This window comes from Sphaerodactylus townsendi, linkage group LG08 (assembly GCF_021028975.2).
Source record: "Sphaerodactylus townsendi isolate TG3544 linkage group LG08, MPM_Stown_v2.3, whole genome shotgun sequence".
NCBI classification, from domain to species: Eukaryota; Metazoa; Chordata; class Lepidosauria; order Squamata; family Sphaerodactylidae; genus Sphaerodactylus; species Sphaerodactylus townsendi.
The window spans coordinates 98,752,698-98,777,080 of NC_059432.1; the positions used below are offsets into that span (position 1 = coordinate 98,752,698).

Sequence of the window (24,383 nt, forward strand, 5' to 3'; positions counted from 1 at the left end):
CTTCAAGCCACAAAGAAGTTCACAGCTTACATTTTTACCCATCATGCAGCTGTTCAAGGCAGACCCAGATAATAAAAAGCTGCATGCATATTACACCCGTTCTACGTCAGTACAGTCAGGTCTCTCATTTTACACTGTACCTAAACAGTAGAGAGAGCGCAAAACTGAGACAATCTTGCATTCATTTTCTTTCGGGAAACCAAACACTGAAGAAAGGGGGTTGGCCCTGGTTAGTATTTGGATGACACCACCAAGGAAGTCCAGGGTTGCTATGTAGAGGCCAGAGGCTTATGGGGCCAAATGGCACCCGGAGACAAAAAACCCTCCAGATACCAGCCCCACATGCGGAGCCCCACTTACTTGCGAGTTGGGCTCCAGTGAGGGAAACTCACGCCTGGCTTGTAGGCAGGGAAGGACTGCCCAACTCCGCTGCGCTGCCTACAAGTCGGGCAAGTTTCCCTCGTGCCCAGCTTCTAGGCAGGGAAGAGGGGCTGCCTGTTTGATCACATGGGGGGGGGTCCCCCCATGACCAAAAGGAATGCGCCTGGGGACATGGGGTAACCCATGTCCCTAGGGCCGTACGCCACTGGTAGAGGCAGGCAATGGCAAACTACCTCTGTCTGTCACATGTCTTGGAAGCCCGACTTGGTTGCTAGAAGCCAGCTGCAACTTGAGACCACTTTCCACTACCATAAATCTCGTGGCCCCGACTCCCTTTTGTCAGTGCTTGGTTTTCCAAAACAAAATGATTGCAGGGGTTTCCATGTTTTCCTATTGATGATGCTTGTTTCTGTAAAAGGTGCTGGGAAAGGACACAGTTTTTGCATCTCTCCTGCTGTTAACTCTGTTATTTTGCCTGCTTTAACTGAGCTCATTACTTCTGAGGGTCAGAAGGGGACTACATGCAAATTACATACTTCAGCTTGCCTCAGTCTTTAAAGGGGCTGGTATCAGCTCTATGAAAATACCTGGCAATCCCATGATAGAACACGGAACAATCCGTTTTCCTTTTTAAGTCTTGTGCTGTGACCCAGATGGCAAAGGCTAGCCCAGTCTTATCAGATAGGCAGCACCAGTGGAGACCATAGCATTGGCTGATGGGTTTCCTCTAAGCACTTCTTCCTTTTCTACGGAGTTTCTTTTTTAAAAACAAAAAACTGGTGATTCCACTCAAACCAAACTACTGAAACAGGGTTACATATACAAACATTCAGTTTCCCATGTGAAGGTAAATGTTCATCTCTGCAAGATTAAGCACACCTGATCTGGATGAAGTTATGAATGCTGACAAAATCCCACTACTTTCATGGGAAACAATAAAGATGCAAACTAGTTGTGACCTCTCCCGTAAAGAAGAGCAAGACTTAGAGCTTAAACAGATGGGATTAGTTTCCTTCTAGCGGATTCCTACATTCTCAGTTGGTCTTGGAGCACGCCAAGGGAGAATTTATAAAAAACTCTTTAACATCCACTACCAGCAAAACTTTAAAGGAAGTGTCCTTTAGAAACAATTTGAAAGCTAACAACGAAACAAGGAGCCCAGTTTCCACGTGGGGAAACCAAACGGAGACTGAACCTCAGCTTCCTTCCCTGAAGGATGGAAGGAGAGGCATGTTTGAGTCTTTGAAGAAATGCTGAACTTGGCTTGGGTTACTCTCTTAGGGCCAAAAACTGATCATATTGAGCTGTCTCCTAAATAGAAACTAACTACGCAGTTCTCTACAACATCCTTGTACAACTCACAATCTGACATCACAACATTATGTGTTTTGTATCACCAGCTGCTGATCACACGGGACGGAATGAACCGCCGTGGATAATTATTGTGGCCACACAGTTAAGAGGATCACTGCTCATTTGTCCTCTTAAGGAGTTCTCTTCTAAATTCTAGCCTCCAAGGCTACGCACCTTTGTGGGAATCTGCTGCCAGCCGTGTATCACAGAACATGCAAGTCTGCCTTGGTGTGTAAGGAAGCAGATACCCTTGGGATAGCTGAAACACAACTAGCTTAGGAAAATACCTCCCATTGCCAATTCAACATGCTCATAAAAATAAAGCTGATGGAAGCAAATTGGGTGATATTTGGCCGAAGAGGCAGTCATCTTTTTCTGGACTGGGCTCTTATGTTTTTAATATCTAGATGTCCACTGAAATGGGGGAAAGTGACCCTCATCTGCTCCTGTGCCTTTTACGGCAGAATGATATGCAGATATCAGCAGGCACCTTTACGTAGCGTGAACATTACCAGGGGTAATATTCTTTACTTCAAGCTACTGTTGGAAGTCACAGACAGATGAGCTACTATAGAAGATGTCAACTTGAGCAATTTGACACACAGAAATTAAGCAGATGAAGGGCTTCCTGGAATAGAAATAAAGGGATGGCATAAGCTTCATTTGCCAACTGCTTGGATATCTGGCTGCTAGAAAAAGCAGGGGCAGTAAAAGGCCCTGCTGCCAGCATCTATTTGGTGCTTTGGAAAAGACCCAAAACATGAACATTCAATGGCTGCGCTGGATTTTTCACTTCCAACAATGTCTTCCCCCAACCACATGATTTACACCTTCTGGAGCAGGTGTAATCAAGGGCAATCTAGGATGCTCGTCATTTCAAGGACATCTCAAGCACCACGGCCTTCAATCACTTTTGGGATGCCAAATGTTTGTTAACAGCTTTTGTGCCAATGGGGGAGGGGGTCAGTTGGCAACCCTGCCCTCAGTAGTCATGTTTAAAATGCTTTGCTGCGATCAGAAAGGCCACACACATGAATGCTTAATTTTGGGCTAATATGTCCTTTAAAAAAACAACCCTGAAGCAAACAAAAATGAATTCTGTACGATTGGCTCCCTTGTAGCAAATGGGGACTACATTGTAGTCTGTTCACGTGAATCTCACTTATGGTTCTTTGACTGATCTCACAGCATTCCAAGCAATCAACTTTCAACAATGGTACAGAATTAGGAGTACGATTCCGCACATCCTAATGCTGTGCATGAAGGCCAAGAGTGTTAAAAGACACATTTTGAAAAATTCCCATGGTACAACTTGCACAGAATTGCACTATTTCAGAGAGGAAGAAAGGAATCTCTGCATGCTTCCCACATCACTGAATGTGGAAAGCTAGCACACCAGGAAAAGTGATCTGGCCCTTCCTCTGTGGTATTCCACCCACTTGCAGTGGGAAGGGTACAACACTACAGGGGAGTTGTTCTGTTTCATATTTCCAGATGTGGAACGTGCCATAAATCTGGCTTAAAATAACCTGGCAATTTCCATTCAAGGGTGGCACTTTGTATGATTCTCTCCAGAAGTAGTGGGTTTGCAAAAGGAGCTGTATGAGGTTAGGACTATTGTGACTTCCTGGCTGTAACCTGAGAAATATGTTGCATTTTGTTATAGGAAAAAAAGTTTTGAGTACAGTGGCACCTTTAAGACCAACAAAGTTTCATTCTTGGTATAAGCTTTTTGTGTGCATTCACGCTTCTTCAGATGCAGGCACACGAAAGCTCAAGGTCATAAAGGTGCCACTGTACTCAAATTGCTGCTTCAGACCAGCATGGCTACCCACCTGCATTTTGTTACAGTTTCACAAGCACAGAGGTGCACCTGTTTAGCACCTGTCCTTTCTTACAGACGACGACTGAAATGGGACCATTTGTTCCTCAGCTGCACCGAAACCCTGAACGCTCCGGAAATAAGGGTGAGTCCAATTCTGCGGGTAGTTCTTTCAGTTCTGCAATGCTTCCAGTTCTGAAGGTTTCCCTCTTTAAAAACCGTTCATCAAATTCTTTCACAAATGCCTCAAAGTTTCTGGAGATTATACTCTCTCCTCTTCTTTTAAGAGACCAAAAAAGCTCCAAAGAAACTCGCCTCATTGTCCAAGTCCACTAATTCTTCGTTATTGATGGAGACAAAAATCCGGTCGTTTTGTTTCAGCTGAAACACTCCCCCTTGGTAGATGGAATAAAGTCCATACCCGGCCTTTTTAGACCAGCAACTTGTCCTGGCGCTTTTCATCAGCAGGATGGGATCTGGGTAGTTAGTGAACTTTGAAATGTACTGGACCATCTGCTTCGGGTTTCTGAGGCTGTCTGAGTCGGGATCTGCATCGGGGACCACGCCGTCGGGTTCACGGAACCGAAAGTAAGTTTGAGAATAGATATAATAGAACCCCGTCTGGGGTATGATAAGTTCCCCGTTCCTCAAGTCGACGTTGTACAGGAAGGAATGGGCACCTCTCGAGGTCTCCCAGGTGTTTATTTTGACCCCAATGCTGCTTCTGAATGAAGTATCTGTGACGGTTGGAAAAGAAGACAGAGTAGCTCAACCCCAGTTCCAAAATCCCACATCTTTTCATGCCCAGTAAGTATTCGACAAGTTCTTGTAGATTCTTCACCTACCAGGATCCCCAACTGCCTCTCGGCACCTCTGGAATTCTGACCCAGGGTGGTAAATGCAACAACATTGCTGCTGCAGGAAGCGGAGCCAACCACAAAATGTCAGGGGAGAGAGGACACGCATAACCACAATAACAAGTCTTCGAAATGTCGGGTAAAAGCTCGGTTTAACAGGATGCCTTTTGATCTGCATAGTCAATCTAAAGCCCTGCTAAGCAGGGTGTTTCTTGTGACGATAATACAGAGGAGGAGAGAATAGTATTGTAAGCTACTTTGGGTCCCCGACTGGGGAGAAAAGTGTGTTATAAGTATCTAAATCAACTTCTGTTTCACTATTAAAGTCTTGCACTTGTGCAGAGATCCCATCCTCCCATGCAAGGATAAGAACATAAGAACATAAGAACTAGCCTGCTGGATCAGACCAGAGTCCATCTAGTCCAGCACTCTGCTACTCGCAGTGGCCCACCAGGTGCCTTTGGGAGCTCACGTGAAGGATGTGAAAGCAATGGCCTTCTGCTGCTGCTGCTCCTGAGCACCTGGTCTGCTAAGGCATTTGCAATCTCAGATCAAGGAGGATCAAGATTGGTAGCCATAGATCGACTTCTCCTCCATAAATTTGTCCAAGCCCCTTTTAAAACTATCCAGGTTAGTGGCCATCACCACCTCCTGTGGCAGCATATTCCAAACACCAATCACACGTTGAGTGAAGAAGTGTTTCCTTTTATTAGTCCTAATTCTTCCCCCCAGCATTTTCAATGAATGCCCCCTGGTTCTAGCATTGTGAGAAAGAGAAAAATTTCTCTCTGTCAACATTTTCTACCCCATGCATAATTTTATAGACTTCAATCATATCCCCCCTCAGATGTCTCCTCTCCAAACTAAAGAGTCCCAAACGCTGGAGCCTCTCCTCATAAGGAAGGTGCTCCAACATCTCTTGGGCCCCTTCTGTACATGCAATCCACTTTCAATCCACTTTGCATCTGGATTTTACTGTGCGGAATAGCAAAATCCACTTGCAAACAATTGTGAAGGTGGATTAAAAGTGCATTATTCTGCATGTGCAGAAGGGGCGTTGCTGTTCTGTATAAGACAGGTCCAAATTCTGCTTTGTTCATATGAATCAGCTTGGATGAAAAATACTCTCTGGAAGCTGGAGTTGAAAATGACTTTGTTCCACCACAGATTTAAAGAGGAAAATTATCTACTTCAGGTTTCAACCCTGCTTCTTCGTTTAAAAAGCTACCTGCCCCTATTATCATGTCATCCATTGCGTTTTTTTGTGAGTATCTCAAAACATGGGGAACATTTGCAGTTAAAAGCAGGCGATAATTATTTTGTTGTGCTGTTCATTTTTAGGACTGTAGTAAACCCCATAAAAATAAACGGTGGGAAAACATTTTTTCTTGTTAATGAAAGGCATTCTCCGTTTTCTGCTATTTCTAATTGTAACTGTGCAATTATCAATCAGCCGATGAGCAGGGAAGATGTACCCATCAGCGTCAGGTGGGTACCGTCAGAACACTGCCAAGTGAATAATTTCATTGATCTTGCGTACAATTCATCCCTTTTAGCAGAGTAACAGCGCCTCTTACTTTGAGAGGTTAACGCAGCCTTCCTGTTTGCAGTTAAGTGAGCTGCCACACGAGGCACAGAATTCTCCGCCGCTCTTCCTTCTGTTGCAGTGGGACCCCAAGGCTTGCGGCCTGAATGAAAATAAAGAAATCGTCTGCATTTTTGTCTTGAGCTAAAATCAGAACTGAAAGGCAAACCCCACGCTAGAGATTATTAAGAAAGGCGTTGAAGATTAAAAAACAGCCAATCCAAAGCCCTTGTATAGATCTATGGGGTGGCTTCCTTTGGAATACTGTGCACATCTCTGGTCACTATATGTTAGGCTCAGTCTGGTCTAGAGTGGGGATCTCTGGGAGGAAGACTCAGATGGAGAGGAGGGGATAGTTTTAGTTCGAGATCCCCACGCACCATCTGTAAATGAACAGCCTAACCCAGTGGTGGCGAACCTATAGCACGGGTGCCAGAGGTGGCACTCAGAGCCCTTTCTATGGGCACGTGTGCACAGAGTTCATAATGGGATGTGTGGAAAATTACCCCCCCACCTACACACCTAGGTTGGCCTGGGCATAATCCTTTACCTGGGCATAATCCTTTACCTGGGAGTAAGCTCGGTTGCTGGCAATGGGGCTTGCTTCTGAGTAAACCCTCCTAGGGTCGTGATTCACCCATGTGAAGCGTTGCACAGTTGCTTTACCAAGCTTACCCCCGAGTAACATGTGCCTCAAAGCCAACTGTTTTTTCTAAACTAAAACCTCAGTATTCAGGTTAAATTGCTGTGTTGGCACTTTGCGATAAAGCAGTGGGTTTTGGGTTGCAATTTGGGCACTCAGTCTTGAAAAGGTTCGCCATCACTGGCCTAACCAATCATTAGTCCCTGTGAATCTCACTCACAGCCAATTATAGTCTGTCTCAGAAAAAGATGTTAGTAGGGCTGTATATTCCTCCGCCATAACATGCGGGTCCTTCTTTGCTGTGGACTGCTCCAGCTGGGTCCTAGGGCCTATCTAGGCCTGCTCTTCCCCATCCATTTGAAAGTAAAGATTACATTTTGGCATTCAGTTTAATTGTATAAAATATTTCACAAAATATGAATAATTCTCATATTTGTTCGGGACTACATTCTAACGCAGAAGCATACAATTTTCTCAACTGCTGAACCTCAACTGACCCTACTAACATCTTTTTCTGAGTCAGACTATAGTATGTTCACAGGTGATCTATCAACTGGTTTTTCTTAACTGAGCTGTCAGTCATTCACCATCAAAGCCTTTCTAACAAGAATATCGTTTGGATGTGGAGATAAAACGTATTGTTGCATCAGTACCTTTTCCCACGGAGGCAGCGTTTTCCGCATAGTTCTTGGAGATCATCTGCAATCACAAATGGTATTTTGTTAGCTTTCCACTCCCGAGAATTCCAAAGTATTAAAGATAAACAAGGATTATGTGTAATTTCCTTCTGCAATTATACAAAGGCAAACCCAAATACTTAACAAGGAAATGAAACAAGTCATGATGTTCACAGTTTTTGGGTTTAAACTCCTCAACTCTTGTGTGGCATCTGGATCTGCCAGTGCTAGCAGGAACTAACATTTGCCTCCAAGTTCCAAAAAGCTTCACCTGTAGAGCTAGATTTCTCTCCCACCCACCCCCACCCCACTTAAAATCAAGAGGGAAATCTCCCCCCAAAAACATGTCAACAACTATGCAAGTTTGCATGCTTCGCTGGTATGCTTATTCTATACTTCTTCCAAGGAATTCAAGGTGGCTTTACCCTCGTGACAGAAATCCTGAGGTAGGTTAGGATGAGAGAGAATGACTGACCAAGTTCACTCCATGAGTTTCATGGTAATCTGAACTTCCAAGATATGACCCAACGTTCTAGCCTACGGTACCCCAATATGGTGCCCATGGGCACCACGACACCTGCTGACACCTTTTTGGGTGCCTCTCAAATATTTTTAGGAAACAGGTGGGGCCAGGTAGGGTTTTTACCGGGCAACTTTCTAAATGACTACTGGAGAGGTTAGGGAGCCCTACTCTGGCCTCTCAAGACTCAGAAACCACAACTAAAAAGAAACAATCAACTCCACACAGTAAATTTTCTGATATGGTCTGAAGCTCTTGAATTTGGTTTGACTGTTTTCCTCTGATAAACAGGGTTACCTTTTTAATTAGCCTTGAGAGCTGCCACTTGACCTGCCAGCAGGGGTCACTGTCCTCATTATAATTTGGATCCAGGTCTTCTAGGAAAAAGTCCTCTCTGGTAAAGCAGGCAAAACTGCTTTTGGAGTAGGTTTCACGGAGCTGCATTTGAGAAACAAAAATTAATAGTTTTTTTAAAAAATTAATGCAATTCAGTGAATGGGGAAAAACCCTGTGGAAGTGAACGTAAGGGACAAAGTTAACAGATCTAAACTGTTTTGGATTTTATTCTGGTTTTTTTAGATTGTATATTGTGGTTGATTTTAAATAATATTTACATTGTTGAGTTTCATCGTGTTGTAAGCCTCCCTGAGCCCTTCGGGAAAGGGCGGCCAATAAATCGAAAGTATAAATAAATAAAATAAACAAAGGACTTTCGAAAAGAAAGCATCCATTGAAAGATCCCATCACAAATTATTTTTTAAGAGAATTAAGAGTTTTATCTTGCCTTTATTGTTTTTCACCACATCTCTTATCGGTTGTCACTTTTAATAATTCTGTTCATATTCTTTTCCAGTAAGAAACTTTTCATACACTGTTTCATTTAGACTGCAATCTTACAATACACGAGACAGAAATTATTGTCAAGCCATGTGGGAATTATTTATAAACAAACACCGACTGGGTTAAACATATGGTACATAGTGCGCTGCTGTTTTTTGTTGGTTAATATTATAAAGAAGTCTGGAGGCAAAGGTTTTCAGAATGGAATATAACATATTTTTAAAACCAAAGATAAATAATAAATCTGCAATTTCTGGAGGTTTAATACAGGCTGGTTGCCCCCCGGAAGGATTTTGGCCTGCACAAGGCATGAGAAAAATGGGAAAAGCAGAGTACACATATTGCAGAAAAGACAGCAGAAGACCAATGTATACACTGAAGAAATTGATATTATTCCACATGTAATCCTGCACCAAGACCCCGGTGAGCAGATCATTAAATTCACAGAGGGGGATCAACTACCAAGTAGAGAGATGTCTGTACCGGGTCATGGCCCACCCACCCTGGTCAATTCACCTTCATCTAGTTTCATCTAGACCAGGGGTAGGGAACCTGCGGCTCGAGAGCCGCATGTGGCTCTTCTGCCCTTGCACTGTGGCTCCACGAGCCGAGCCGCTGGCCCCATCCTTGCCTGCCCTGCAGGCAGCAGGGCAGGCGCACCAACTGCCCGCGGTCGGCTGGGCCGCGCCGCGGGCTTCCCCTCTCGCCCGCCCTGTTGGAGCGGGGCGGGTGCTTTCCCAGCAGCCGGCGAGGCCGAGCCACTGGCTTCATCCTTGCCCATCCTGCAGGCAGCATGGTGGGCGCATCCATGCGCTTCTCAGAATAAGCGGAGCAAAAGGTAAAAAACCCCCAATATATATAGTGTTATCTTTATTTTAAATGTCAAAAATTATTTGAGGCTCCAAGTGTTTTCTTTTCCCGCAGAAAACGGGTCCAAATGGCCCTTTGAGTGTTAAAGGTTCCCTACCCCTGATCTAGACACTGTTCCCCAATACGGCACCGGCACCTGTTTCAGGGAAACAGCGGCCCAGTGGGAGTTAGGGCTGGCAGGTGGTTTTCACCTTAAAACAGCCAGTGCCAGAGAAATCCTGGAGGTTCGGGTCTCATGCCAGTAATGGAAATAAACGTGCTTGATCCTCCCCAAGACCAGCAAAACCAAAGTTTTGCAAAATAGAAAGTGCGCACCATTTTGGGGACCGCCAAAATCTGGTACTAATGAAATGTCTGAATGGAAAACTGAACCCAGTGATGCTGGAAAATGCTTAGCAGTGGGTGGACCAGACACTATTCTGTATATTATATTCCCCCTCCCCCAGCCCCCGCTACCCCTTCAAACCTACTTGGACCGATTACGAGGGGGGAGCTTATCAGGTGAACGCCTGCAGCGTTCTTGCTTTCCGTGGGAAAAGCCGAGAACAAGGGCAGTATGTGCAGTAACTCCCTTGTACATCGGTACAAGAATGTTTGCCACACTGGGGTTCAGTTGCCCGTAGGCCGCGTAATCGACCTTCGAGGTGTAGTCTTAACCTTCTTCACATCCTATTTGAAAATGTTGCCTGGATAAGATACTTGAGCTATGAGCTGAAGTAACATCTCCTCAGATGGAAGGGAGGTATGGGGTAAGCAAGATACAGAAGGTGTCCTCTCTTGATCCCTAAAGTGGCCCAGTGCGGTTGCTATCCTTTGAAATCAGCATCAAAAGCTCTAGCCAGATAGTAACCCAACTCCTTTCTTGGAGGTGAGGCACGTAGTGACCTGGAGCAGAGCCTTTTCAGTTGTGGCACCTTTGTTTCTGCACTGGTGCAGACTGGAATTGGATTTGTTCTTTCCAGCAGAGAGTAAAGGCTTATTTATTCCTCCCTCAGGAGTGTTGGTCAGTTTTTTGTCTTTCTCCTCCTCTGTTTTATCAGTTTTGATTTCAACAGTGCAATATTGCCTGTCTTACTTAAACTCTGTTTTTAAGTTGATTTAAATGTATTTTATCTAGATTGATTGGATTTTAATTGTTTTTTGAAATTGAATTTTATATGTTTTTTATTGCTGCAAGCTGCTCTGAGCCCTTATGGGGAGGGCGGCATATAAATCAAAATAACTAACAAACAAACAAACAAACATTGTGCATAATCCAAGTCCACTAATTTCAATGGCTCCAGGCTAGGGCCAATCGACTGATAGTTGCGTTTAATGTTGCAGGCTGTGTCCAATCTTTTCCGCTGTTCAAATATGGTTTTTAATTATATTTTAGTACTGTAATTGGTAGCCAGTCCAGGAACCAGTTTTTTGGGGGTGTGGGGTAGGAAATAAATATTCATTTAAAAATAAGTCATTACTGAGATCTGTGGCAAATCCTTTCATGCATGCAAGAACTGCTCGTGAATTAAGATTAGCAGGCGGAGTTTATGTTTAAATTTACAGCAATAATTAAATAAATAACTTATTAACCATCATCAAGACGAGAAATCGCTAAAAAGTAGAACCGCATAGCAAACGTCAACAAAAAAGCCACTGTATTCAGAAAAAGAAATATGTCATATTTTATTAATAGAAAGAGCATTATTTTTTCCTTTTTTTAAAACATAAAGCATTTCGGTCTTTTACTGAGCAAAGATACAATTATTAACATTACTGTGGAATTTCTGAGTTTCCAGGACCTTTTCGATGTGCTGTCATTTAAACGACATCAGTTTCTAGGAGTCTCTTCCACCGCCATTTTGCCTTCGCTGGGGGATGGATCGCCACCTACAGGAGTAAAACAATAAAGTGTTGAGGGACACCTTGTGTTGATCCAACCCTGCCAAGTGTCCTCCTCCTCCTTTTAACCCCTGACACATGACACCAACCCTAATACAACCAACAACCGACATTCAGTCTACTGTGTGCGAAGATTCCCAGCCACAGAAGCCAGCCACGGAGTCTTCTCCATTTAAGCAGTTTCGGCTTCATCTCTTGGAGATCTGCAATTCACAGGAAGAAAAAACATAAAACCTCCTTCGAGCTAGACTTATTAACCCTGCCGCTCCCTCATCCCATCTAGAACATCAAATTGCATTCCCATTCTGACTGTAACATTCGTACAGCAGTCCTACATAGAGCGACTCTGTGGATTTTAATGATCAGAGACTAGCTTAATTCCATATTTCCTGTCAATTTAATGGCTGAATTAATTTAGCACTGAAGAGATGTTCCCAAATAATTGAGCAGGTTCGTAAACATTCAAAATCTGTTGGTGCAAAGGCAAACCACCATCTTAGAAGAGGCATTGCTCTTTCTGTTGCGCACTGTGGAGACTGCCTCTTATACAGCCTCTCTATACAGTGTAGTATAGTGGTTTGACTATTAGACTAGGGACTGAGGAGGTCTACCTCCTATTCATCCATAAAGCTCAGAGGGTAATTTTGGGCCAGTAGCTCACTCTCTCTCAAACTTACATGTTTCACTGGGTGGCCGTGAAGATAAAATGGGAACTATGTGAGACTGCCACAAGTATGAATCACCTTCAAACAAAGGATTTTTTCCTTCGAAGAACTGTGTTGTATTTTCAAATTACCCAATTGATCACATAGAATATACAGTATGCTTAACTTACAGCCCCATTCAAAGAGGGGGTGGGCCCAGAGGTGGGATCCAGCAGGTTCTCACAGGTTCCCGAGAGTAGGTTACTAATTATTTGTGTGTGACGAGAGGGGGTTACTAATTGGTGATTTTGCCACGTGATTTTTGCCTTCGTTACGCCCCTCCTCTCAGCAGTAGCATGCAGAACTTGAAGCAGTCTAGCAGGAGGTGCACCGGCGTGCGTGGCAGCCTGCGCCTGCGTGCATTCATTTCCCGCCCAAGGACTGGCACAGCAGCTGCGTCCTTGCCACAGCCCCGCCCAGGAATGCCCTGCCCCCAGAATGCCCAACCACGCCCCCGTCGTGCCCCGCCCAGCCCCATTGGCGCTACGCCACAGTTTGAATCCCACCCCGTTGGGAACCTGTTACTAAAATTTTTGGATCCCACCACTGGGTGGGCCCAAATAACGCCATGGAAACAGCGCCTGCGCTGGTGGATCCGCTCCCCTCAGGGTACTTATTTGGCACAGCGGGAATGGTCCCAGGGGCGGAGGCATTTACGCCTCAGCCCCAGCTCTTGGACTTAGGCCACCCTTTTGGGTGGTGTAAGTCCATACAGCACAATGGAGGGCTCTCCGGCAGCAGGGTGCCGCTGCTGGTGCTGCATTCCCACCACCAGGACTGTGGACGGGGCTGCCCAAATCAACAATCCTAATTTAAATACATACCCCTTGCATTTGTCAGTGGAAGGCGCCATTTACTCCTTTGCTTTCCTGCTCCACAGAATTAAATGGTCTTCCCAAATGAAGTTCTGTGGTAACTCATTCCTCCCTGTCTCTTTCTCTTCCTTCTCGCTTCCTTTTTCTCTCTCCATGTCATTGCTTTTTGGGGGTCTGTTTGTGCCATCCCCAAACAGGGTGCTTTATGCGTCACCCAGAAACACATTTGCTGTGGGTGTCTGCCAGGTTTCGAACTGGCACATCAGTTCTCACTACCCACAGTGCCTTGCGTGGAAATCCTTCATGATGCTCCATTCCACACACAAAGCCCTCCTAGAGAAGACAAAACACAAACAAAACAGGACTGCCATTTCAATCTACAAATTTAAAATCTTTTCCACAGGAAGGGAGATTTTTCAGTTGTAACCAAGAAAAGAATGCAGAAGGGCACAAAAAGCTCCACAGGTGCTTTGGAGCAGTAAAAAAAAATGTAGTTCTTATCTTCGAAAAAGCACCTAAAAAGCAGTTTTATGCAATCATGTTTGTCTCTCAGTTTTCTCTGCTGTTAGAGAGAAATAACAGCCCAGCTCATTTCCCCTTTAACCTGACCTGTTATAACTTGACCCTTCCTGAGGGAGACTGGGGTAGGGGAAGTCTGCCATCTGTCTACAAAGCAGTTTCTCATATTGTATATGTAAACATGTTGCACCAACACCTGGCAGGATAAAGTGCAATATTAGGGCAAAACAGAAGCAAGTGCATCTGTCTGATGGAAACACCCGAACTTTAGCCCTGGTCTTTCAACCACAATCCAGGCTCGCCCTTTTCAAACCAGTCCTCTCAGACCTTCAGATTAAGTGTGAAGCCACTGCAACCGGTGAAGGGGGCGGCGGCCATAAAGTAGAAAAAAAAGACTCTTCACCATGAAGACCACTCCTCACATTCTTCATCTGCTAAAGGCAGAAAGGAATTTTTCCAAGCTCCAAATCCGGCTGCATTCCAATTCAAGGACAAAACTCCTCCAGGGGGAAATTCTTGGTCAGTCAGGTCTTCCCAAATGCTATAGAAAGGTTTGAAATACCACAAAACCAAGATTCAGTCCCGATATTATGGTGAATTTGCATTTGGTGTTCCAAGGTAGGTGTCTTCTTTACACCATTCCAGCTTGAGCATTGGATTGTTTTCTTCATAATTCCACTGGAGACTGAAACTGCAGGTTAGGTTACAAATTTAAGCCACGTCACACGTTTCTAAGGGTCCATTGTCACACATTACAGCTAAGAGTTTGTTCATATACTCGACTTGGGGCTTAAATGCTTACCTGTAATGATTCCAGAGGGTTGCCAACTACCTACTAGTTCCTTTAATAGCAGTATGATCAAGCAACTTATTCATTATATATGTATATGGCTCATTCCGCACATGCAGAATAATGCACTTTCAAACTGCTTTCAATGCTCTTTGAAGTGGTGCGGAATGGCAAAATCCACTTGCAAACAGTTGTGAAAGTGGTTTGAAAACGCATTATTTTGCATGTGCGGAAGGGGCCTATGCTACACTGTTCTCAAGCATCCATTTGGCAAGATCCCTGTTCCTGTTGGCCGTCAGCCAACCCAACGCTAGATTCGATTCCTATTTGTCATGTTCCACTTTTCAAAGGCCAAAGGAAGAAGTACAGGATCTGGGATTATATCCAGAGGGCAAAGTGAGTTTATAAAAGAACTCCATCCTCTGCTGGCTGCCTGAAGCTATTATAAATAGGGAGGAGAGGATATTTCATCTTGTTGAAAAGTGCCCCAACCTTCAAGCAAAAGAGGAAGCTGGAAAAAACCCCCGAAGGTGAGCTTGAGCATGGTTCTTTCCTGGCTCTGACTCAGTGCAGATGCCACCTTGCACTGATAAATTCTAATTTAGATCTCAAAACCACCAAAACCTAAACTACCGGTTACCTGTTCAGTTCCCACTAACGCAGAAAAGCATCCTTTACTATGTCTGGTTTTGTTTTCCAGAGAAGGAAAACAGAGGAGGAGGAGGAGGAGGAGGAGGAGGAGGAGGAGGAGGAGGAGGAAGAAGAAGAAGAAGAAGAAGAAGAAGAAGAAGAAGAAGAAGAAGAAGAGGAGGAGGAGGAGTTTGGATTTATATCCCCCCTTTCTCTCCTGCAGGAGACTCAAAGGGGCTTACAATCTCCTTGCACTTCCCCTCTCACAACAAACACCCTGTGAGGTAGGTGGGACTGAAAGAGCTCTGAGAAGCTGTGACTAGCCCAAGGTCACCCAGCTGGCGTGTGTGGGAGTGTACAGGCAGTTTATAAAAGAACTCCATCCTCTGCTGGCTGGCTGAAGCTATTATAAATAGGGAGGAGAGGATATTTCAGGCTAATCTGAATTCCCCAGATAAGCCTCCACAGCTCAGGCGGCAGAGCTGGGAATCAAACCTGGTTCCTCCAGATTAGATACACGAGCTCTTAACCTCCTACGCCACTGCTGCTCTCAGGAGTTGTGGTATGCTCCCAATCCAGCTATGGCTACATATTTCTGAGACACTAGTGCTTGTAATTTTTTTTCTCTGAGTTGGTATTTTGGGATCACAGCAGTTCCACCTTTGAGAAAGCTTTAATTTGCAACTGGAACGCTGGTGCCACGCACGACGCAGCAATGTCAGCTGCCTTTCTGAGGTGCGGGATCTCCCATAGGCAAAGCTATAGGGGTAACCTCAGTTTGGCAATGCCAGTTATCAAACCACAGTTAACGCAAACCATGCCTTGCAAAGCCGCTTCAAACCAGTTTCTGATTAATTAGCTGCTTGCAAACCAAGGTTTGTCAACTCAGACATGGCGCCAAACTTAAAAGCTTTTTGAACCAGTTTGGAGCCATGTCAAAACAGAAGGACTGCCTTTCCTGGTATCTTCTGATCAACTTCCTGTTAGATAATCTATATAGCTTATTAAATGGCTGCTCCTATTCCATGGATTAGCCTTCTTAAACTCTTAGGAGGAGGTTGACTATGTTGCAAGAGATTCCACCAGTTCTGCATGGCAGAGGTCCCTTCCGCACATGCAGAATAATGCACTTTCAATCCACTTTGCAGCTGGATTTTACTGTGCGGAATAGCAAAACCCACTTGCAAACAATTGTGAAAGTGGATTGAAAGTGCATTATTCTGCATGTGCAGAAGAGGCCAGAGTGATTCAGAGGAACTCTGTAAATTGACTTTTTTCTGACACCAGCTATTGTGGTTTCTAACTGTATTTTATTATCACCGTGAACTATTTTGAACCCAGTTCTAGAGAAATGCAAGTTAAGAATACTTTTAACAGACAAACAATTTGGCATAGTATGTGTACTGAGCCCACAGCTTTTTTTCCTAGGAAAGAGCTCACCCTGTTTCAGAGCAATGTTACAGCTTGCCCTTCTTTCTCTGCAAACCACTCCCCTTTGTCAAACCTCTTGAATTCCTACTCAGACTTGCCTGGTTTCCTGTTTAAATGTCCTTGGGTAGTAGTTGATCCCATCTAATCCTGTTTCAGCTGTGGACAAGAAACCACCTCACATCCAAAACTGAATCAGCTGAAAACGCCCTCTTGCAGCCAACTTGTGATGAGCCCTCGTGGAGTTTTCAAGTCAAGAGATGAGCGGAGGTGGTTTGCCATTGCTTGCCTTTGCGTAGCAACCCTGGTATTCCTTTGAGGTCTCCCATACAAATGCTAACCAGGGCCAATTTTGCTTGGATTCTGAGATCTGGAGATCGGGCTAGCCCCGGCCATCCAGGCCCCTTCCGCACATGCAAAATAATGTGTTTTCAAACCACTTTCACAACTGTTTGCAAGTGGATTTTGCCATTCCACACAGCTTCAAAGAGCGTTGAAAGCAGTTTGAAAGTACATTATTCTGCATGTGCGGAATGAGCCTCTGACTCACTATTGTGGCTTCTTTCCACAGGTTCGGAGAATCTCACTACTACTACTACTACTACTACTACTACTACTACTGCTACTGCTACTACTACCACTACCACTACTAAAATTTAATAAACCGCTCTACCCCCCCGAAGGGCTCAGTTGATCTACAATAAAACTCAACAACAAACAATATAAAAATAATATAGCGGTATAAATCAGAAGGTATGTTAAAATCCATTAAAATCAGTAGCAGCATCATAACTCGCATAAACCCATTTTTTTTCAGAGGTAGCATCCAAACCCCGACTCTCTGCTCCATACCCCCTGGGAGAGGAGCAACAGATTGCCATAGGTCAGGGGTGTCAAACTTGCGGCCCTCCAGATGTTCATGAACTACAATTCCCATCAGTCCCTCCCAATATGAGCATTAGCTATTCTGGCAAGGGCTGATGGGAATTGTAGTTCATGAACATCTGGAGGGCCGCGAGTTTGACACCTGTGCCATAGATGATATGCCCAGATGGTACACAGGGCATCAGGAGGGGGCGGACAATCTGCGGCAAGCCTCCCCAAAGGCCCGGTGGAACAGCTCAGTTTTACAGGCCCTGCGGAATTCACCAAGGTCCCGCAGGGCCCTCACAGCTGAGGAAGAGTGTTCCACCAGGCAGGGGCCCACACAAGAAAAGATGTATTAGTTAGAAAAGCTAGATTAGTCATGGCACACACAGGTGTGGACATTTTCAGGCATGTTTACATGATATCCAACTTCCCCTTAACAGCTTTCTTGAGGCCTTTTCAGGGAGGAAGTGCCAGTCAGAGGCAGAAACAGGACATTGTAATGGTTCTGTGTTTCTCCATCCTGTTTCACATCCTGTAGGAAGTCCCCCTTTTGAATCTACCCCTCCACATCCCATAGAAACCCCAAATCTTGATGATATCATCTAGAGCCATGGTGACGAACCTATGGCACTCCAGATGTTCATGGACAATTCCCATCAGCCCCTGCCAGCATGGCCAATTGGCAGGGGCTGATGGGAATTGTAATCCATGAACATCTGGAGTGCCATAGGTTCGCCACCACTGATCTAGAGCGTTGGATGTAGGACCTGATCAACAGGCAGATAAGGCCAATTCCACAGAAGGAGAACAGGAGTTTCTACCAAGCAAAGCACCCACCAGAAAGGAGACCTAATACAGTTCGCAGTTTCACTATAAGATGTTCCATAACAGAAGCTAAAAGTCCAGTGAATCTTTTCTTCCCCAAACCCCCGGAAGATTCTGCTGGAACCCAATTTGTCATTTGGAAATCCCCATGATGCATCAATTCCAGACTGAAAATAACACCGCGTTGTTATTATTTTCAGAATGACAGGAGTGTGGTAGATAAGCTGTAGTAGGGCTTTGTGTGGGAGTTGCGGTCTTGTGATAGTGAGAGCTCTTTAAGGTACAAGGTCGGTTCTGCAGAAACTGACAAAGAGGCCCCGTTTCAAAACCATTCTAAGACAGGAGGATTGGGGGGGGGGGGGGGTTTCCATCCTGTCAGATTTTTTTTTCTTAAATCATCAATTATATTTACCCATGTCCATTACATTTTATCCCTCCCTTCCTCAAAAGTATGAAAGGGGGCACACCGGGATCTCCCCTTGCCTCCTTCCTTCACAAAAATCTTGTAAGTTATGCTGAGAGTGTGTCGTAGCGTGGGAATTTCAACCCTGGTGTCCCATGACTTATTAAACTACACTGGCCTTTGAAATGTTTTTCACTGTATACAAATACACACAAAACCTCAATAACTATTACCCCCCCCTTCACTTAATTTTTCCCCAGCCTTTCTCAGCACTGATAATAACCACATAAAGGGGGGAAGAAGAAAGTAAATGGATTTGGGAATAGGAGCTCAAAGAACTGATGAATTTCTGCTAATATCCCATTCATAGGTGGCCATCTGTTGCTTCCTAACTAAGTCTCAAAGCCAATGGGTGCCAACTGCCTGGAGAAAAATGTTCTGTCCTGTCATAGAGAACAAATTTGGGATGTAAACTAGGGTGGGTTGAATCAGGGTTAGGGTAGCAGGCTAGAGGATATGGGGTCATCATTCTTGGGAAACTGGAAATCCTGGTCAACTGTGTGTTTTTTGGAGCAAATGCAAGATTACGCATGCTGCCTGGGAGCCAATATGTAAATATTTTCTTCTGTGTATGAAATACTTCCTCTTCCCACTTCTGCAGAATCCAGTCAGGTTCTTTTCCTCTTATGAATTTCTGAACTTAAACAAATGGCTTTTTTGCACCCACAAACTTCCCAACAACTCCTGTGCCAGGAAATAGAGCGGCAGAACCTTGAGATGAGATTGTAAAGTTGCCAGTTCCAAGATTAGGAAATAGTTTCATTCAGCTTCTGCGTCAGGGAGAACAGATCCACACATGTAAAGAGAACAGGGGAGAATGGGAGGGACATGACCAAAGAAGGGCAAGATTTCCAGACAATTCAGATAGATATTTGCACTGTTTTAAGATATTGAAACAAAACAAAATAATGCAATGTTCTACATTAAAAAGTGTAGAATAAGGAGTTCTCGTTCTTCTCGGCTTTGCAAAAGGGGCTCAAGTGCAGACGACCAAGAACACTTCACATCCTTGGAGGAAGCCCTTGCCTCTACTTTGAAGGGTTTGTTCATGGGAAGTTTACTCAGGCAGGTTCTTTCCCAAGATGTTTACATTCACCATACTAAAACAAACAATATTTTTCTTGGAAACCGAAATGCAAAGGGCACCCGGAGGGTATTTCAATTATCTTGGTTCTCCATGTAGGGGGAGTGCACTCTGATGTGTGTGTGTTTTTTTTAAAAAGGCCACACACCCATACAAAGCTAAGGCAGACGCCCATAAATAAACCCTACAGGAATATTTCTGTTCATGCAAGCATAGCTCTTGATCCACAAACAAAAAACAAAGTCTCAGTATGGGTTTTGAAGACACTGGGATAGTCTGGCCTGCATTAATGCAAGTCAGAGCAGCATTCATGGGATTAATTGGACCATCGTGAAACAGGCAGGCTGGGCAGAAACATGCTCAGTTTCTTGGGGAAGCATGGGTCTGAGATCACTGCTCCCTGCTGCAGAACTCTATACATCAGGGGTCTCCAATATGGTGCCCCCGTGAGCACCATGGCACCCACTAAGACCTTTTCAGGCACGTGCTAAATGTTTTTAGGAAGCTGGTGAGGTAAAGTAGGATTTTTGACGGGCTGTTCAGACTTTTTAAAATGCTGCTTTAGCAACAGCTGCCACCCACAGCACAAGGGTGTGTGCTGCTAAACTTAAGCTGTGGCAATCATTTCGTGGCTGGCTCCGCCTCCTGCAGTAGCCATTTTGTTGCGCAACTCCACCATGCCAGTATCAGAATTCTAAATCTGCAAAGGTTACAGACCTCTGCTATACATCATTCTCACACTAGTTTTTAGAATAGTTTATGGATTATCAAAGGGGGGATACTCAACTTTGTGGTTCTGGTTTCCCATGCATCCCTGCTCCACCTGCAAAGAGAACTTGGACATCTTTACTCAAAGATGGGCAAGTTTGATGTTGGATAAACCAGGGAAGCACAAGATATAGTACAATAAAACGAGACAAGTCATTGCAAGGGTTCGTTTTTCCTGTGTGGTTGTTTTATTACCAAGATTACAGCAGGGTGAATTTTTATCTTTTCAAAGTCTATTTTTATTGGGGACTTTTAGACTACAAAGACAGACTATAAATAAACACACAGGACGTGCTTCATTTCCTGCTCCTTCCACTTTTCACCACAGTCAAAAATGGACTGAGAGAGCAAGCGCACGTCTCTGCTACCAAATGCAAAATGCCCAAGGCAAGTGAGAAATTCCCTTTAACTGCACCTAAGTGAACACAATGTGTGGCGAAGGGAAACCGGTTGTGACTCCTCCCCTCCTGAGCAAGTGGCAAGGGGTTCCACTTTTTTTCCCTAGACGACTCCTGTGTTTGAAGAGCAGATGGCTGTGATCACTGGCCCCCCATAACCCCCTCCAGGTGTATTTTAGAAAGGGTTTTATTGGTTCCTGTGAAGGTAAGACACCAGAGTCCATGAATGCTCAATTAGAAGAAAACCGTATGTATAAGCCAGAAACTTCTCCATTATTCAACAAGGAAAGAAAGGAAAACAAGGGGAGAGGGTCATCGAGAAAACTACACAAATCGGGGGGGGGGGGGAGCCAACTCTGGTTTTCACCCCTTTTTGAGAAGCTTGCAAACGGGGCCACACATTTAGTCCCTGTCTGAAACAAGACCTTGTGGTCTGGAGGAGAAAACCCGCACCTATTTTCGTCGAGTGGTTAAGACGCTTGGGTTTGCTTCTTCTAAACGTTGGGAAATATTTTTGTAACACTAGCCAGAGGACGGTAAGACTAAGGCCCCTTCCGCACAGGCAGAAGAATGCACTTTCAATCCACTTTCACGATTGTTTGCAAGTGGATTTTGCTATTTCGCACAGTAAAACCCAGCTGCAAAGTGCATTGAAAGTGGGTTGAAAGTGCATTATTCTGCATTTGCAGAAGGGCATGAGGACGTCTGACGAGCATTTTAAATATACATATTTTGTCACTTCAAGCACATCCACGCCGAATGTTAAAACAGTTCCTTAAGCCTATGCGTGCCCCCCTCAGTCGTACAGGACTTGCAGCCGTGTATCCCGATTAAATCGGAAGGCTGATTTGAATTCAGCGGGCCTTACTCTCGAGTAGTAAACATGCATCGAACTGCAGCCATGCACGCGCCAACTGGCGCAGGGTCCCGCTGAGACCAATAAACCTTAATTCGCATTGGAGAATCAAACTTTGCCAAAGACGGCGGACCTCGTGCGGGTCTTTTGTCTCGAGCTGCAAACCTAAACTTTTTGGACGGGAGGCATTTTCCTCAGGCCTCTCTGTTCATTGCATCCCCGGCCGACCCTCAATAACTCTTGAAATTTATTTTCCAAGAAAGCGTGCTTAGGGTCTCAGGCTGCAGACCAGATCCGTCCTGCAGTGAAATTTGCACAATTGCACAACAATGCACGAACCAAATCGTAACCTTAAAAAGCGAAGAAGAGTGGAGTGATCTGGCGCTGCATTTAGGGATGGAACGATGAAGTTGTTTCGAAAAATGCAAAAATAAAAAAACCAACCATGAGAAACGCTTTCGTTGCAAGCAAAACTAAAAGTTGGCATGGCTTGGGTACTGACCTGTTGGAGCTCGTTTGTGAAGTAGAGGAAGGTGATGGCCACGCAGATGGATTGCACCAGAACCGCGAAGATCAACACAAACCCGCAGCTCTGCCCGGGGCTGAGGCCGGCCGAGGCAAACATGGTGGCAGTTTGCAGACAAAGAAGAGGACAGGGACCCCCACCGCAGACAGGCCTGCTTCGGGGAGATTGTGGGGCCTGGTGGAGAGAGACAGGAAAGGAAGCTGTTATGGGGTGGAGTTTTGAGGTGGAGCTCCTTTCGGTTTACAATGCGGCTTCCCTTTGCCTCCTCCCCTATGGGAAAGTATTCAGTTGCTAAACTCTTGTTTGCCAACGCACATCAAGAGTTGGGATGGGGAAAAGAAAGAGAAAGAGTTGTTTTCACCCCCTGCAACGCTTATGTTTGCAACGCTGACTGGCAATCCTTTGCTTCAAACTTTTTTTTTTTAAATCTAGCTAATGTGTTGGACACTCCAGCAAGGAAACTCTGCAAAGCTCACCTACCTGAGTTCTGCAAAGCTCACCTTCCCCAGCCTTTTGTCCTAAGGGACACAAAGGTGAAAATGTAAAGAAACCCAGAACCAGAGAACTGGCACACTAGAGACACACATGGATGCCAATAGGGCAGGAAAAAATGTCCAGGGTGGGAAATGGGTGGCTGAATCTTCCTTCACCTGGCAGGAAGGTAAACACATTCCTATCAACCTCTGTTAAAAGGAAAGGTAATTTTGTTTTGTTCAGCCTTGTTGGCAACCATAAATCTGCAGTGCAGGTACAGTTGCCATCCTTCAGGTGGGGCCTGGAGATCTGGAACTACAATGACTCTCCAGGCGCCCTTCCGCACACGTAGAATAATGCACTTTCAATCCACTTTCACAATTGTTTGCAAGTGGATTTGGCTATTCTGCACAGCTGCAAAGTGCACTGAAAGTGGATTAAAAGTGCATTATTCTGCATGTGCGGGTGGAGCCAGAGATCAGGTCCCCTGGAGAAAATGGGTGCCCCAACATTGTTTCAGCCTGTGGGCACCTTTGTAATTCTGACACAGGGCAGTGGGTCCAGTCACCAAACGGCTGCCACGGAAATTGGAACCGACCCCCAAAACGTCAGGGAGTGAAGTTATGCTTAATTCTGATAGTAAAGTCAATATTTCTGTCAGAAGCTCAGTTTAGCAGGATGCCTTTTAATCTGCGGAGTCAGTGAGTGGGTATATGAGCAAAAGCCCCAACTAGGCCTCACCACTTTTTAAAAAAGCACTCAGAAAAGGTATGGAGAGTGCTTTGGTGCCCACGGGGACCACAATGGGGGCTCATAGATTATGACGATTATACCCTGCTGAGGCGCTTCCCTTCCTCCAAACCCACCTTCTCCAGGCCCCACCCCCAAATCTCCAGGAATTTCCCAAGCTGGAGCTGGCAACCCTAAATTCAGGTGCGCCGGTGAAGTGTGCATTAGCCCTGGCGATCCTGTTTGGATGTGTCACTGAGGTTGTGGAACCCCACACAAGTATGTGTGTGAGTTTTCAATACACTTTGGCATAAATACAGGCCTCAGTTCATGTGAGGCCTGTTGGGTTTGCTGTTGTCCACCTTGAATGGAGAATGTGCAAACATGCCCACTAATTTGCTTGTAACTGTGCATTGTGGGGGGAAACACTGCCTTTCAATGTGCACACTGCCTTTCAAGGAAGCATATATCTTATTACTGATTCTCTCATTGAGGAAGGCCAGATAAACGTCTAAGCCCCATCGTTTTTTCAGCACAGTTTGAAAACTGCAAGTTGGAAGACCACAAGCCTTTAGTGCACACAAAAAAATACAATTCTGTACTCCCTGCATTCCAATGTATAAATGTATACTAGAGGTGACAGACTTGAGACTATTAATCCACTGAACTGGGTGGGGGTGGGGGTGGGAGGAAGTAGCATCATGGATGCTGTGGCAGTACTTCTGAGTGATCACTTGAAAGTGACATCACAGGCTTCTGTGGCACTCTAGGAATCCCCGTTCTCTATGGTAAAGATCTCCACAACATCATTCCCCCCTCTACAGTTTCTCTCACTGCTCGCTTGAGCAAGCACAGACAATCAAGGGCAGGGGAGGGATGGAATTCACCCACCACAAGCAAACACCTAGTAAGTCTAATGTACAACATTCATTCTGTACAAAGTGTGTTGTGTAGCCCATACACACACTCAAACTTGTACTACAGCAAAGCTGTTTGTCTTGGAGATGTCACGCAAAGATGTCACTGCTACGAAAAACCTTGACCGTACAAACAATAAAAGCTAAAGAACTGTGGG

General features: G+C 44.9%; 1 protein-coding gene across 1 annotated transcript; it reads right to left on the reverse strand.

The window, feature by feature from the left end:
* Positions 1-22,309, reverse strand: TNFSF10 (TNF superfamily member 10). The gene is made up of 5 exons (XM_048506279.1): positions 22,082-22,309; positions 8,136-8,276; positions 7,295-7,340; positions 5,991-6,101; positions 1-4,293 (listed from the first exon to the last, which is right to left on the reverse strand). Exons 1-5 carry the CDS (start codon positions 22,202-22,204, stop codon positions 3,839-3,841), a joined length of 876 nt encoding a protein of 291 aa, XP_048362236.1. The 5' UTR covers positions 22,205-22,309; the 3' UTR covers positions 1-3,838.
* Positions 22,310-24,383: the final 2,074 nt, after the last annotated feature.

What these genes read in the sequence shown, in the direction of transcription:
- TNFSF10 (XM_048506279.1), bottom strand. Translation starts at nt 22,204, where the DNA reads ATGTTTGCCTCGGCCGGCCTCAGCCCCGGGCAGAGCTGCGGGTTTGTG. An exon ending in TCTCAAGGCTAATTAAAAAG is followed by an intron (nt 7,341 to 8,135) that starts GTAACCCTGTTT and finishes TTGTGATTGCAG; the next exon opens with ATGATCTCCAAGAACTATGC. An exon ending in GGCTGCGTTAACCTCTCAAA is followed by an intron (nt 4,294 to 5,990) that starts GTAAGAGGCGCT and finishes CAACCGTCACAG; the next exon opens with ATACTTCATTCAGAAGCAGC.